Source organism: Pelobates fuscus, chromosome 1, assembly GCF_036172605.1.
Source record: "Pelobates fuscus isolate aPelFus1 chromosome 1, aPelFus1.pri, whole genome shotgun sequence".
In the NCBI taxonomy this organism is placed as follows: Eukaryota; Metazoa; Chordata; class Amphibia; order Anura; family Pelobatidae; genus Pelobates; species Pelobates fuscus.
Genome location: NC_086317.1, coordinates 441,544,937 through 441,558,853, shown reverse-complemented (window position 1 = coordinate 441,558,853; position 13,917 = coordinate 441,544,937). Strand labels below are relative to the sequence as shown.

At 42.4% G+C, this 13,917-nt stretch overlaps 1 protein-coding gene across 1 annotated transcript; it reads left to right on the top strand.

The window, feature by feature from the left end:
* Positions 1 to 810: 810 nt before the first annotated feature.
* On the top strand, positions 811 to 9,158 carry SAP18 (Sin3A associated protein 18). The gene is made up of 4 exons (XM_063444895.1): positions 811 to 963; positions 7,315 to 7,424; positions 8,409 to 8,531; positions 8,941 to 9,158. The coding sequence occupies exons 1-4, from the start codon at positions 892 to 894 to the stop codon at positions 9,095 to 9,097; spliced, it is 462 nt and encodes a 153-aa protein (XP_063300965.1). The 5' UTR covers positions 811 to 891; the 3' UTR covers positions 9,098 to 9,158.
* The last annotated feature ends 4,759 nt before the right edge of the window (positions 9,159 to 13,917 follow it).

The window sequence follows — 13,917 nt, the reverse complement described above, 5'->3', positions numbered from 1 at the left end:
ACCCACACACACGCACCCCCCCCCCACACACGCACCCCCCTCCCCCCACACACACACACGCACCCCCCCCACACACACACACGCGCAATTGCCGTGTTGGCACTTTAAGGAAAAAAAAGTTGGCATGTATTGCGGTTTGGGCACTCGGGCTCAAAAAGGTTCGCCATCACTGGGCTAGATTAAACCAAATGTAAACATAGCAGGTTTACAGCAGAAAGGGTTAATCCTAGATGGACCTGGCACCCAGACCACTTCATTGAGCTGAAGTGGTCTGGGTGCCTATAGTGGTCCTTTAAGTCAGCTATTGTTTCAAGTTGGCTACTCTGGTAAATTTAGAATCAACTTTGTGTATAATAAGTGTTTTATTTAAGCGGTAAAAGAAAAAGCAACTTTTACATAAAAAAAACCAAACATTTGGTGAGCAAATAAAAATAGAAAGTCTGCATGATTATGTGGTCGGACATGTCTCTAAGAATTCACTTTAGTAAACAATCCCGTTAGTTGAGTGACATAAAAATAACCATCCTTCTTTACCTCCAAAAATGACATTCAAACACAAAAAAAACTGCCTTTTCTGCCATGTTATATACAAGTCACAGATATTGAGGAGAAAGTTTTTCTCTATCAAGAGCAGGATAAACCCCAGGCTCCAACAAAATGGCCGCCCTATCTCTACTACCAGGGACGCTTAATTTGTACGGTGGCCATCTTTCTGAAGACAATCACACCAATGCTATTGGCTCCCCAGAAATGGCCTTTCATCCCCTTCCGCCTATCTGGACCATTCGTACCGCCCACTAGCCGGAACGGAATGACGTGAACTTAAAGCGCCGGAAGTAGGTTTTTGGTCGCTGGACGCGAGGTTTTACGGTGGTTTGAAAACTGGAGAAAATGGCGGTAGAATCCCGGGTGACCCAGGAGGAGATTAAGAAAGAACCTGAGAAACCCGTGGACCGAGAGAAGGTAAAAGGTCTGGGGGCGGGAGCGAGGTCGGCAACAGGGCTATGGGGGCTGCTATTAGGGATAGTCTGGAGTCCTGTATCCTGGGTACAAATATTATAATATACTACTGTGGGGGGCTGCTAATAGGGATAGTCTGGAGTCCTGGGTACAAATATTATATTATACTACTGTGGGGGGCTGCTAATAGGGATAGCCTGGAGTCCTGTATCATGGGTACAAATATTATATTATACTACTGTGGGGGGCTGCTAATAGGGATAGCCTGGAGTCCTGTATCATGGGTACAAATATTATATTATAATACTGTGGGGGGCTACTAATAGGGATAGCCTGGAGTCCTGTATCCTGGGTACAAATATTATATTATAATACTATGGGGGCTGCTAATAGGGATAGTCTGGAGTCCTGTATCCTGGGTACAAATATTATAATATAATACTATGGGGGGCTGCTAATAGGGATAGCCTGGAGTCCTGTATCATGGGTACAAATATTATATTATACTACTGTGGGGGGCTGCTAATAGGGATAGTCTGGAGTCCTGTATCCTGGGTACAAATATTATAATATAATACTATGGGGGGCTGCTAATAGGGATAGCCTGGAGTCCTGTATCCTGGGTACAAATATTATAATATAATACTATGGGGGGCTGCTAATAGGGATAGCCTGGAGTCCTGTATCCTGGGTACAAATATTATAATATAATACTATGGGGGGCTGCTAATAGGGATAGCCTGGAGTCCTGTATCCTGGGTACAAATATTATAATATAATACTATGGGGGGCTGCTAATAGGGATAGCCTGGAGTCCAGTATCCTGGGTACAAATATTATAATATAATACTATGGGGGGCTGCTAATAGGGATAGCCTGGAGTCCTGTATCCTGGGTACAAATATTATATTATACTACTGTGGGGGGCTGCTAATAGGGATAGCCTGGAGTCCTGTATCCTGGGTACAAATATTATATTATAATACTATGGGGGGCTGCTAATAGGGATAGCCTGGAGTCCTGTATCCTGGGTACAAATATTATATTCTAAAACTATGGGGGCTGCTAATAGGGATAGCCTGGAGTCCTGTATCCTGGGTACAAATATTATAATATAATACTATGGGGGGCTGCTAATAGGGATAGCCTGGAGTCCTGTATCCTGGGTACAAATATTATAATATAATACTATGGGGGGCTGCTAATAGGGATAGCCTGGAGTCCTGTATCCTGGGTACAAATATTATATTATAATACTATGGGGGCTGCTAATAGGGATAGCCTGGAGTCCTGTATCCTGGGTACAAATATTATATTATAATAGTATATAATATAATACTATTATAATACTATGGGGGCCCTGCTAATAGGGATAGCCTGGAGTCCTGTATCCTGGGTACAAATATTATAATATAATACTATAGGGGTTGCTAATAGGGATAGCCTGGAGTCCTGTATCCTGGGTACACATATATTATATTATAATACTATGGAGGCCCTGCTAATAGGGATAGACTGGAGTCCTGTATCCTGGGTACAAATATTATAATACTATGGGGGCTGCTAATAGGGATAGCCTGGAGTCCTGTATCCTGGGTACAAATATTATATTATAATACTATGGGGGCTGCTAATAGGGATAGTCTGGAGTCCTGTATCCTGGGTACAAATATATTATAATACCATGGGGCCCTGCTAATAGGGATAGCCTGGAGTCCTGTATCCTGGGTACAAATATTATATTATAATACTATGGGGGCCCTGCTAATAGGGATAGCCTGGAGTCCTGTATCCTGGGCACAAATATTATATTATAATACCATGGGGGCCCTGCTAATAGGGATAGCCTGGAGTCCCGTGTCCTGGGTACAAATATTATAATACTATGGGGGCTGCTAATAGGGATAGCCTGGAGTCCTGTATCCTGGGTACAAATATTATATTATAATACTATGGGGGCCCTGCTAATAGGGGTAGCCTGGAGTCCTGTATCCTGGGTACAAATATTATATTATAATACTATGGGGGGCTGCTAATAGGGATAGCCTGGAGTCCTGTATCCTGGGTACAAATATTATATTCTAAAACTATGGGGGCTGCTAATAGGGATAGCCTGGAGTCCTGTATCCTGGGTACAAATATTATATTATAATACTATGGGGGTTACTAATAGGGATAGCCTGGAGTCCTGTATCCTGGGTACAAATATTATATTATAATACTATGGGGGGCTGCCAATAGGGATAGCCTGGAGTCCTGTATCCTGGGTACAAATATTATAATATAATACTATGGGGGGCTGCTAATAGGGATAGCCTGGAGTCCTGTATCCTGGGTACAAATATTATAATATAATACTATGGGGGGCTGCTAATAGGGATAGCCTGGAGTCCTGTATCCTGGGTACAAATATTATATTATACTACTGTGGGGGGCTGCTAATAGGGATAGCCTGGAGTCCTGTATCCTGGGTACAAATATTATATTATAATACTGTGGGGGGCTACTAATAGGGATAGCCTGGAGTCCTGTATCCTGGGTACAAATATTATAATATAATACTATGGGGGGCTGCTAATAGGGATAGCCTGGAGTCCTGTATCCTGGGTACAAATATTATAATATAATACTATGGGGGGCTGCTAATAGGGATAGCCTGGAGTCCTGTATCCTGGGTACAAATATTATAATATAATACTATGGGGGGCTGCTAATAGGGATAGCCTGGAGTCCTGTATCCTGGGTACAAATATTATATTATAATACTATGGGGGCTGCTAATAGGGATAGCCTGAAGTCCTGTATCCTGGGTACAAATATTATATTATAATAGTATATAATATAATACTATTATAATACTATGGGGGCCCTGCTAATAGGGATAGCCTGGAGTCCTGTATCCTGGGTACAAATATTATAATATAATACTATAGGGGTTGCTAATAGGGATAGCCTGGAGTCCTGTATCCTGGGTACACATATATTATATTATAATACTATGGAGGCCCTGCTAATAGGGATAGACTGGAGTCCTGTATCCTGGGTACAAATATTATAATACTATGGGGGCTGCTAATAGGGATAGCCTGGAGTCCTGTATCCTGGGTACAAATATTATATTATAATACTATGGGGGCTGCTAATAGGGATAGTCTGGAGTCCTGTATCCTGGGTACAAATATATTATAATACCATGGGGCCCTGCTAATAGGGATAGCCTGGAGTCCTGTATCCTGGGTACAAATATTATATTATAATACTATGGGGGCCCTGCTAATAGGGATAGCCTGGAGTCCTGTATCCTGGGCACAAATATTATATTATAATACCATGGGGGCCCTGCTAATAGGGATAGCCTGGAGTCCCGTGTCCTGGGTACAAATATTATAATACTATGGGGGCTGCTAATAGGGATAGCCTGGAGTCCTGTATCCTGGGTACAAATATTATATTATAATACTATGGGGGCCCTGCTAATAGGGATAGCCTGGAGTCCTGTATCCTGGGTACAAATATTATATTATAATACTATGGGGGGCTGCTAATAGGGATAGCCTGGAGTCCTGTATCCTGGGTACAAATATTATATTCTAAAACTATGGGGGCTGCTAATAGGGATAGCCTGGAGTCCTGTATCCTGGGTACAAATATTATATTATAATACTATGGGGGTTACTAATAGGGATAGCCTGGAGTCCTGTATCCTGGGTACAAATATTATATTATAATACTATGGGGGGCTGCCAATAGGGATAGCCTGGAGTCCTGTATCCTGGGTACAAATATTATATTCTAAAACTATGGGGGCTGCTAATAGGGATAGCCTGGAGTCCTGTATCCTGGGTACAAATATTATATTATAATACTATGGGGGTTACTAATAGGGATAGCCTGGAGTCCTGTATCCTGGGTACAAATATTATATTATAATACTATGGGGGGCTGCCAATAGGGATAGCCTGGAGTCCTGTATCCTGGGTACAAATATTATAATATAATACTATGGGGGGCTGCTAATAGGGATAGCCTGGAGTCCTGTATCCTGGGTACAAATATTATAATATAATACTATGGGGGGCTGCTAATAGGGATAGCCTGGAGTCCTGTATCCTGGGTACAAATATTATATTATACTACTGTGGGGGGCTGCTAATAGGGATAGCCTGGAGTCCTGTATCCTGGGTACAAATATTATATTATAATACTGTGGGGGGCTACTAATAGGGATAGCCTGGAGTCCTGTATCCTGGGTACAAATATTATAATATAATACTATGGGGGGCTGCTAATAGGGATAGCCTGGAGTCCTGTATCCTGGGTACAAATATTATAATATAATACTATGGGGGGCTGCTAATAGGGATAGCCTGGAGTCCTGTATCCTGGGTACAAATATTATAATATAATACTATGGGGGGCTGCTAATAGGGATAGCCTGGAGTCCTGTATCCTGGGTACAAATATTATATTATAATACTATGGGGGCTGCTAATAGGGATAGCCTGGAGTCCTGTATCCTGGGTACAAATATTATAATATAATACTATAGGGGTTGCTAATAGGGATAGCCTGGAGTCCTGTATCCTGGGTACACATATATTATATTATAATACTATGGAGGCCCTGCTAATAGGGATAGCCTGGAGTCCTGTATCCTGGGTACAAATATTATAATATAATACTATAGGGGTTGCTAATAGGGATAGCCTGGAGTCCTGTATCCTGGGTACAAATATTATAATATAATACTATAGGGGTTGCTAATAGGGATAGCCTGGAGTCCTGTATCCTGGGTACACATATATTATATTATAATACTATGGAGGCCCTGCTAATAGGGATAGACTGGAGTCCTGTATCCTGGGTACAAATATTATAATACTATGGGGGCTGCTAATAGGGATAGCCTGGAGTCCTGTATCCTGGGTACAAATATTATATTATAATACTATGGGGGCTGCTAATAGGGATAGTCTGGAGTCCTGTATCCTGGGTACAAATATATTATAATACCATGGGGCCCTGCTAATAGGGATAGCCTGGAGTCCTGTATCCTGGGTACAAATATTATATTATAATACTATGGGGGCCCTGCTAATAGGGATAGCCTGGAGTCCTGTATCCTGGGCACAAATATTATATTATAATACCATGGGGGCCCTGCTAATAGGGATAGCCTGGAGTCCCGTGTCCTGGGTACAAATATTATAATACTATGGGGGCTGCTAATAGGGATAGCCTGGAGTCCTGTATCCTGGGTACAAATATTATATTATAATACTATGGGGGCCCTGCTAATAGGGATAGCCTGGAGTCCTGTATCCTGGGTACAAATATTATATTATAATACTATGGGGGGCTGCTAATAGGGATAGCCTGGAGTCCTGTATCCTGGGTACAAATATTATATTCTAAAACTATGGGGGCTGCTAATAGGGATAGCCTGGAGTCCTGTATCCTGGGTACAAATATTATATTATAATACTATGGGGGTTACTAATAGGGATAGCCTGGAGTCCTGTATCCTGGGTACAAATATTATATTATAATACTATGGGGGGCTGCCAATAGGGATAGCCTGGAGTCCTGTATCCTGGGTACAAATATTATATTATAATACTATGGGGGGCTGCCAATAGGGATAGTCTGGAGTCCTATATCCTGGGTACAAATATTATATTATAATACTATGGGGGCCCTGCTAATAGGGATAGCCTGGAGTCCTGTATCCTGGGTACAAATATTATATTATAATACTATGGGGGCCCTGCTAATAGGGATAGCCTGGAGTCCCGTGTCCTGGGTACAAATATTATAATACTATGGGGGCTGCTAATAGGGATAGCCTGGAGTCCTGTATCCTGGGTACAAATATTATATTGTAATACTATGGGGGGCTGCTAATAGGGATAGCCTGGAGTCCTGTATCCTGGGTACAAATATTATATTATAATACTATGGGGGTTACTAATATGGATAGCCTGGAGTCCTGTATCCTGGGTACAAATATTATATTATAATACTATGGGGGGCTGCCAATAGGGATAGTCTGGAGTCCTATATCCTGGGTACAAATATTATATTATAATACTATGGGGGCCCTGCTAATAGGGATAGCCTGGAGTCTATCCTAAATTACAGGGTAAAGGGGCACATTGATATGAAGTGATCTGGATTAATTTAATGATCTTTTAAACCTCAGTCACTTATTTTAGAATTGTCTTATATAATTATCATTAATTGTCAAATCTCTTACTACATGAAAGGTTTTCTACACATAAACCTATTGTTAAATGTATCTTTGTCACTGTTAATCTTCTTGCTAATTTATAATAAGCTTATTTCATTTTATAGACATGCCCTCTTCTTTTGAGAGTGTTTACTACAAACACTGGTAGACATCACAGAATGGATGAATTTGCCAGAGGAAATGTCCCATCCAGTGAGCTGCAGATCTATACCTGGTGAGTCATATGTTCAGCAATATAAAACTGGACTGTTAAACCTTTTTCCCCCAGCACTGTAAGTTTATCAAGCTGCTTTAAATGAATGCTATAGGTGCAGGAACACAAATATGTTAGAAACACCATCTAGGTCCCCCTGCCTGTCCCTCACCACCTAAATATAGTGTATTCTTACTTTTATACTGTTGCTGTGGGCTATGCCCCTAATCTCCCTCTTCGGCTGTGATCAGAAGTGGTGATCTCAGCCAATCCAATGCTTAGGAAAGCATTGGATTGGCTGAGATTGTCAAGGAGGCAAATTGGGGCAGAGCCAGCACAAGCCAAACAAAGACATAGCCAATCAGTATCTCCTCATAGAGATGCATTGAACCAATGCATCTCTATGAGTAAAGTTCAGTGTCTCCATGCAGAGGTCATTCACACTGTGCAGCACTGCCCCAGGTAGCAAATCTAGCGGCCATCTGAGGAGTGGCCAGTGGAGGTTGTAATTTCACTGAAAGGACAGTGTTTGCTGCAAAAAGCCTAACGGGACTGATTATACTTTTCAGAACAAATATAATGTAGTTGTTCTGGTGACTATAGTGTCACTTTTCAAAAAACACTAATCACTCCAGCTGGCTGTAGTGGTTATGGTGACTAAGGAGTCCCTTGGCGCTATCCCGTGGTTAAGAATAAAATAATTTTTAAATGGTTTGACACTTACCTGGGTGCCGCAGTCTTTTCCCTCTTCAGATATGCTAATACCTAATACATTCTATCGGTCTCTTGCAAATTCAGTCGTATTGAGGATGTAATTGGTGATATGTTTACTATGGAGGGGGAATTAAAGGGAGGTTGTGCTTGTGTAGGGGTTATGGTGCTTAATGCCCATTTAATAAAACAAAGCTACTCAAGGATGGATGTTTTAAAAGTAATGACTGGCAATCTGCAACTGTTCTTTACATCTGGGGTTATAATGTTTCCCTCCTTGATTTTCTGTTTTAGGATGGATGCAACCTTGAAAGAACTAACCAGCTTAGTTAAAGAAGTCTACCCAGAAGCTCGGAAAAAAGGCACTCATTTCAATTTTGCTATTGTTTATCCAGATCCCCAACGACCTGGTTACAGGTATGGAAATACTAAATGTATCCATGTTACTTAACCTCTTAATATTTCAAGCACTACAACCACAAAAACCAAAAAGACTTGCTGTAGAATCAGCTGCATGTTTATGCCGCTGTTGTAATGCTATGCACGTGTTCTGCATGATATCTTCTATAGATCTGCTTCTGATTATGCTAGCACTGCATATGGATAATTTTTTATTTTTGTTTAAATGGGACCTTGTCGTCCACACCTTATTTTGTATACAATTTTAATTTCTCCATTTAGAGTAGAAATAATTGGTTTTCAATGTCAAAAATGCTGAATACAGACCCCATTTTTGGTGCTTTCTGTAGTATTTTAATTATATTTAGACTATAGGAGTGAATACATTAAGTTTAACCAGTATGCTAACTGATCTATTTCATTACAGAGTAAAGGAGATTGGTAGCACGATTTCAGGAAGAAAGGGAACAGATGATGCCATGACTCTACAGTCTCAGAGGTTCCATATTGGAGATTATCTGGACATAGCGATAACTCCTCCTAACAGAGCACCGCCCCCTCAAGGGCGCATGAGACCATATTGAGTGTTGAGGATATGTGGATTTTTTTTGTCAATTTATATTTTTTTCCCCATGAACTTTTTTTGTTTTTTTTAATAAAATACTTCCGCATATTGCAGATTTATGTAGACATTTACAGTTTTAACTAACATTCATGTAATCTGTGCATTTTAAATCATAAATTAGTTCTTTTTTTGTTATTAACTGATCTCTGAATTTGTATGTTTTATTTGCATACTTTATGTACAGCTTATGGTAAAGAAGGTGAACATGTTAAATATTCAGACTTGGCTTCTTACTTGACATAGCAAAGAGATGTGAGAAGCATTGTTTTTTGTTTTTTTTGTGAGTTATGGTGTATTAGTGTGAAGGGTCAGTGTATGTGTGGGCAGGGGCTTATATTGGTACTGCTTTGTTGTCACTTGGCACTAACGCCGTCCCATTATCACTTCTGCATAACCATATCTTTATCTTCTTGGAATATAACGGCAGTACAGGTGGGATGTTCTACCTTAAGGTTGATTAGTAGCCTTTGAAATAAATATGCAAGTTAGTTGCAACTCCCCTCTTACCTTAAGTACTGATTCCTGATACAGAGTCCCTAGTTCTTACTTATCCTGTGCGTGGGACAGATGGGTCCTCTGAGCCTTAGATTATGGAGAAGCATACAGGTTGTTACTGGGGGGCATAGCCCAATATCTATCAACCTAGATGGTGAGCTGCATGGCACCCGGCTTATAGCTGGTTGAAGTTACGGAGTGTCTGGAAAGCACCATGTTATGTGAAGCACTCCGGAGGTGCTTGCAGGCAAAGGTAGTCTGTGCACAGCAGTGGAATGCGCACACACAGACGGCCTTGTGTTCAGTTAGGGATTCTTATTGCACTACTTTGCATGCACAATTCTTAGGTCTCATTGAATTGAAAAACCCAGAGAAAACCAGCCTTTTATTTCTAAGCATTTTAAAAATATTTTTTCAAGATTTGTGTTTTTAGTTGTACCTTATCTTCACAATTGGTTCCTAAAAAGCCAACTTGAGGCTTCATCTTCAAGGAAATATTTAAACCACACTCCAAACATTGCAGGAACATCAATAGTTGTTGACTGATGAGTTGTTCCCAGTTCAACTGCTACAAGAAATTAGGTTGTAGGTGTAATTCTACAAAGGCCGTAGACGGGACAATTCCGCTTTAATTTTAATTGGTATAGAATACTTATTTTCTCCAAGCTGGTGGCTGTGTCCACACAACTACAGTTATCATAGTTGGATGTTTGCTACTTGTCCTGGGAAAGAGGAAAGTGCATTTAAAAGGTTTAAAGGAACACAAACCTGTATTCCTGGCCCTATGTTTTAAACCCACTTGCCTCTCCTTAGAAGGGGTTAAAACATTTTAACCTTATTTCCAGTGAGTCTGCTGGTGCTGGCCCTGCCTCCTTGGTGACATCAGAATTTATAATTTTTTAGCCAATCCAATGCTTTCCCATTGGCAAAGAGGTAGGATAGAGAGGCTATAAATAGTTTTGGCCAATCAGCAGCACCTCAGAGATGCACTGAATCAATGCATCTCTGAGGAAAAGTTAGCATCTCCATGCAGGGCTGCCCAGGAAGCACCTCCAGTGGCCACAGGAGGTATCCCAAGGGGGCAATGTAAACACTGCCTTTTCTCTGATCTGTGGGGTTACAAAAGCCAAATTTTAACATGTGGTTTCATCCAAATGTGATTATACATGACTGTATATACACTTAGACATGTACATGCCGGTATATAAAATGGATGAACTTGCATAATAAAATAACGAATAAATCCAATACATTGCATAAAAAAACAAACAAACGGGGCGGAGCCTAACAGCCGAGCAGAGCGGTCGCACAGCATATAAGCTCCTGGCTTAAAAGCCTAAAATCGATTAAAACTACTGCAAACTTACTCACACAGCCAGCTTTCCAGCCCCAATACTAGAGCTACACGATGGAGAAACATCTAACCCGAGACCCGGACCAACTCTGGCGACTGCATCTGGAAAATAGCCCTGAGTCCTAACCAGACGGCATGGGGGAGATTGCTGATCCCCCAGCTGACTGTGACCAAGTACGCTAGAGGCCTGCCCGGAACAAATTCTCCCCCACCACCCCCTGCTGGTGGGGGTTATCCTGGCAACCAAAACAGGTAGCCCAAAGCAGAGGTACCAACCCCAGCATACTACCCCCGCTGGGCCATCGACACTTAAAATGGCAGAGACCACGCACCCGAGCCCTACCTACTCCTGCTGTCGGAAAAGGATAGCACGACTGCTGGCAGACTTCTGGGCCAAGATAGAGGGCTGCGGGGACACCCTGGAGGAGGTCCTATCGGCATCAGCTACAAGGGACCCCATACAGGAACCTACAAAAGCAATATGGGCCCAGAGAGAGCAGGAGACCCGTTGCAAGCCCGAGCACCCCAACTCTTGACCACGGGTGAGTCGCCAAAAGCCTCAACAGGGGCTCACCCTGCATCGCTCCCCCTTAAGCACAAGCAGCAACAAAGGACACTACAAATATCGGATGACCACTCAGCTAGACAATCACCACTCTCCTCCCAGCAACAACCTGCAGAGAACAGAGATGTAAGATGGAGGCAGAGAGCTTAGCACTTACCTCACCTGTGCAAAGCGGAGGGGACCGGAGAAGGCAGGGCCTCTTCAGTTGTCCACCACATCAGGGGGGACCCTGCTCCAGCCACACGGCCCAGCATCTCGACACCAGAAGAACTTGTTCAGCGGGACCCATGGAAGTGACTCCCGTTCCAGGTATGAGAGGGAGTGGGGGAGGGGGGGGCAAGGGAGCGAGATTCCCATGTCCTGTCTATCTGCCGCTCAAGTTCTTGCTACAGTCGGGATCCTTTTGGGGTTGTACCCTGTTGGGTGGTCCTTCTGATGTGACTAACAGTTGTGTCTCTTAAGTCCGGGACTCCTGTCCTGTCCTGTGGGTGTCCTACCCTGTCCTGTCTATATCCCTTTTCTGTCGTTGGTTCGAACCTGATGTATAAGGCGTGTGTGGGATGTCCACTCTAATGCCCTTCGTTATTGTGAGCTTCCCATCTAGTTATGGCCTCCCTGAATCTCTGGTTGTTGCCCTGTGCTTGTCTGGTCACGGCTTCATACCTTAAGTTAGTAGATATTTGTCTCTTCAGGGAGGGTATTGTCGGTGCCGTGGTAGCCTTCCATTCCCTGGCTATGAGTGTCAGTGCTGCTACGAGGATGTGGAAGGTCAGGATTGTCTCGCTGTTTCGTCGGGAGCTCATGTTCATGAATAGAAGACATAGTTCTGGAGTCATCGTGACGTCACTATCTACTGTCATCTTGATCATGTCTACCACTATCTCCCAATAGGGTCTAATCTCTTTGCAGGTCCACCAAATATGGTACATTGTTCCTTCCTCTTCCCCACAACGCCAGCATTGGGTTGGCGTTCCCGGGTAAATGTGTGCCAGCCTTGTCGGTACCATGTACCACCTATAATACAGAAAAAAAAGTGGGGAGTAGGTTAGCGCTAATAATATATAAAAAAGGCAGCAACCTTACAGAGGGTCACCCTCTAACCCTCTGAGATAAGGATGTATAGGTAAAAGGAGAGAAAAGGCTGCGCCAAAAATGACTTAAAAATACAATAAAATAAGTCCCAATAAAAGTAAACAAGTAAAACGAAGGATAAATGTCAATGTTTGTTGTACTGGATACACTGGTGGAGTGTTCTCTCTTCTTGTGATGCTTTGAATCCTCCCGTGATATGTAAAATATAAAAGGGAAAAGGACCAATTGTGCAGGTTGTGGGGTACGTAGTAGGTAAAAAAAAAATGTGTAAAGAACTCACATTTTCATGAGCTATAACCAGCTCAAGTGGAATAGGCGTTCTGCAGTATAATCCCTGCTAGTAGGATATCACGGAAATCTGGTCCACTTTGGGTCTGGTGCTGTCCAATTCTCAGGAGAAGGGAGAGAAATATATAGACAACAGATAGTGCTCTCCGTAGATAAAATGTGGTATAGATGCAAAACAATAATAAATATACTCACAGTGTAAAGTGCAGATGACACTGCACTTGAGATATGGCGTGGGTGGTATAATCCCCACCTTAGGATGTATAAAATAGCCAGGAAAGGAGAATATAAAATAGTAGTAATAAAAATATTAGTAATAAAAATATGAATGGCACAAATGTAAAGCCAAACGTAATTTATTGTTTAAAAGTATATAATAAAATCCATTAACGCGTTTCACCACTAAGGTTTTTTCAAAATGGAATAACCACCTATAATACACCTTCCTCATCAGTTCTAAGTGCGATGTGCAGGAAGACCTCCCTCTGTACGCTGTGAGTGCTTTCGACCATTGCGTTGCCTCAAACGTTTTCCCCAGGTCTGCCTGCCAGGCTACCCTGAACCTATCTGGAGGAGCCGGATTGGGATCCGTTAGGAGTGAGTAACATAGTGAGATAGTCCCCTTCTTATGTTTGGGGTTCAGACATGTTAGTTCAAATTTTGTAAGTGTACTTGGGCCCTCTCTAGTGGGTGTCTGGGATCCAAGCATAGATTTAATTTGTAGGTATGGGAATATAAGTTTAGGGGGTAGCCGGAACCTGTCCTGGAGTGTGGGGAACGGCAGTATGTCCTGCACCTTTACTAGATCCTTTATGTGTGTGCAGCCCCTCTGGTCCATTCCCTATGTGCCAGGGTGTCATTGATCACGGTTAAGCTAGATAGTGGCGTCGCTGGCGACCACGGTGTCAGGGATGTTAGGTCGTCTTTAACCTTGTCCCACGTCCTTAACAAGGTTTTTGTGGTTTGTAGCATGTTGGGTTGTATC

Bases quoted from the DNA above. Each gene is read 5' to 3' on its own strand.
- SAP18 (XM_063444895.1), top strand. From the start codon at position 892: ATGGCGGTAGAATCCCGGGTGACCCAGGAGGAGATTAAGAAAGAACCT. The intron at 964-7,314 runs GTAAAAGGTCTG...TTCATTTTATAG, and splicing joins AACCCGTGGACCGAGAGAAG to ACATGCCCTCTTCTTTTGAG. The intron at 8,532-8,940 runs GTATGGAAATAC...ATTTCATTACAG, and splicing joins CCCCAACGACCTGGTTACAG to AGTAAAGGAGATTGGTAGCA.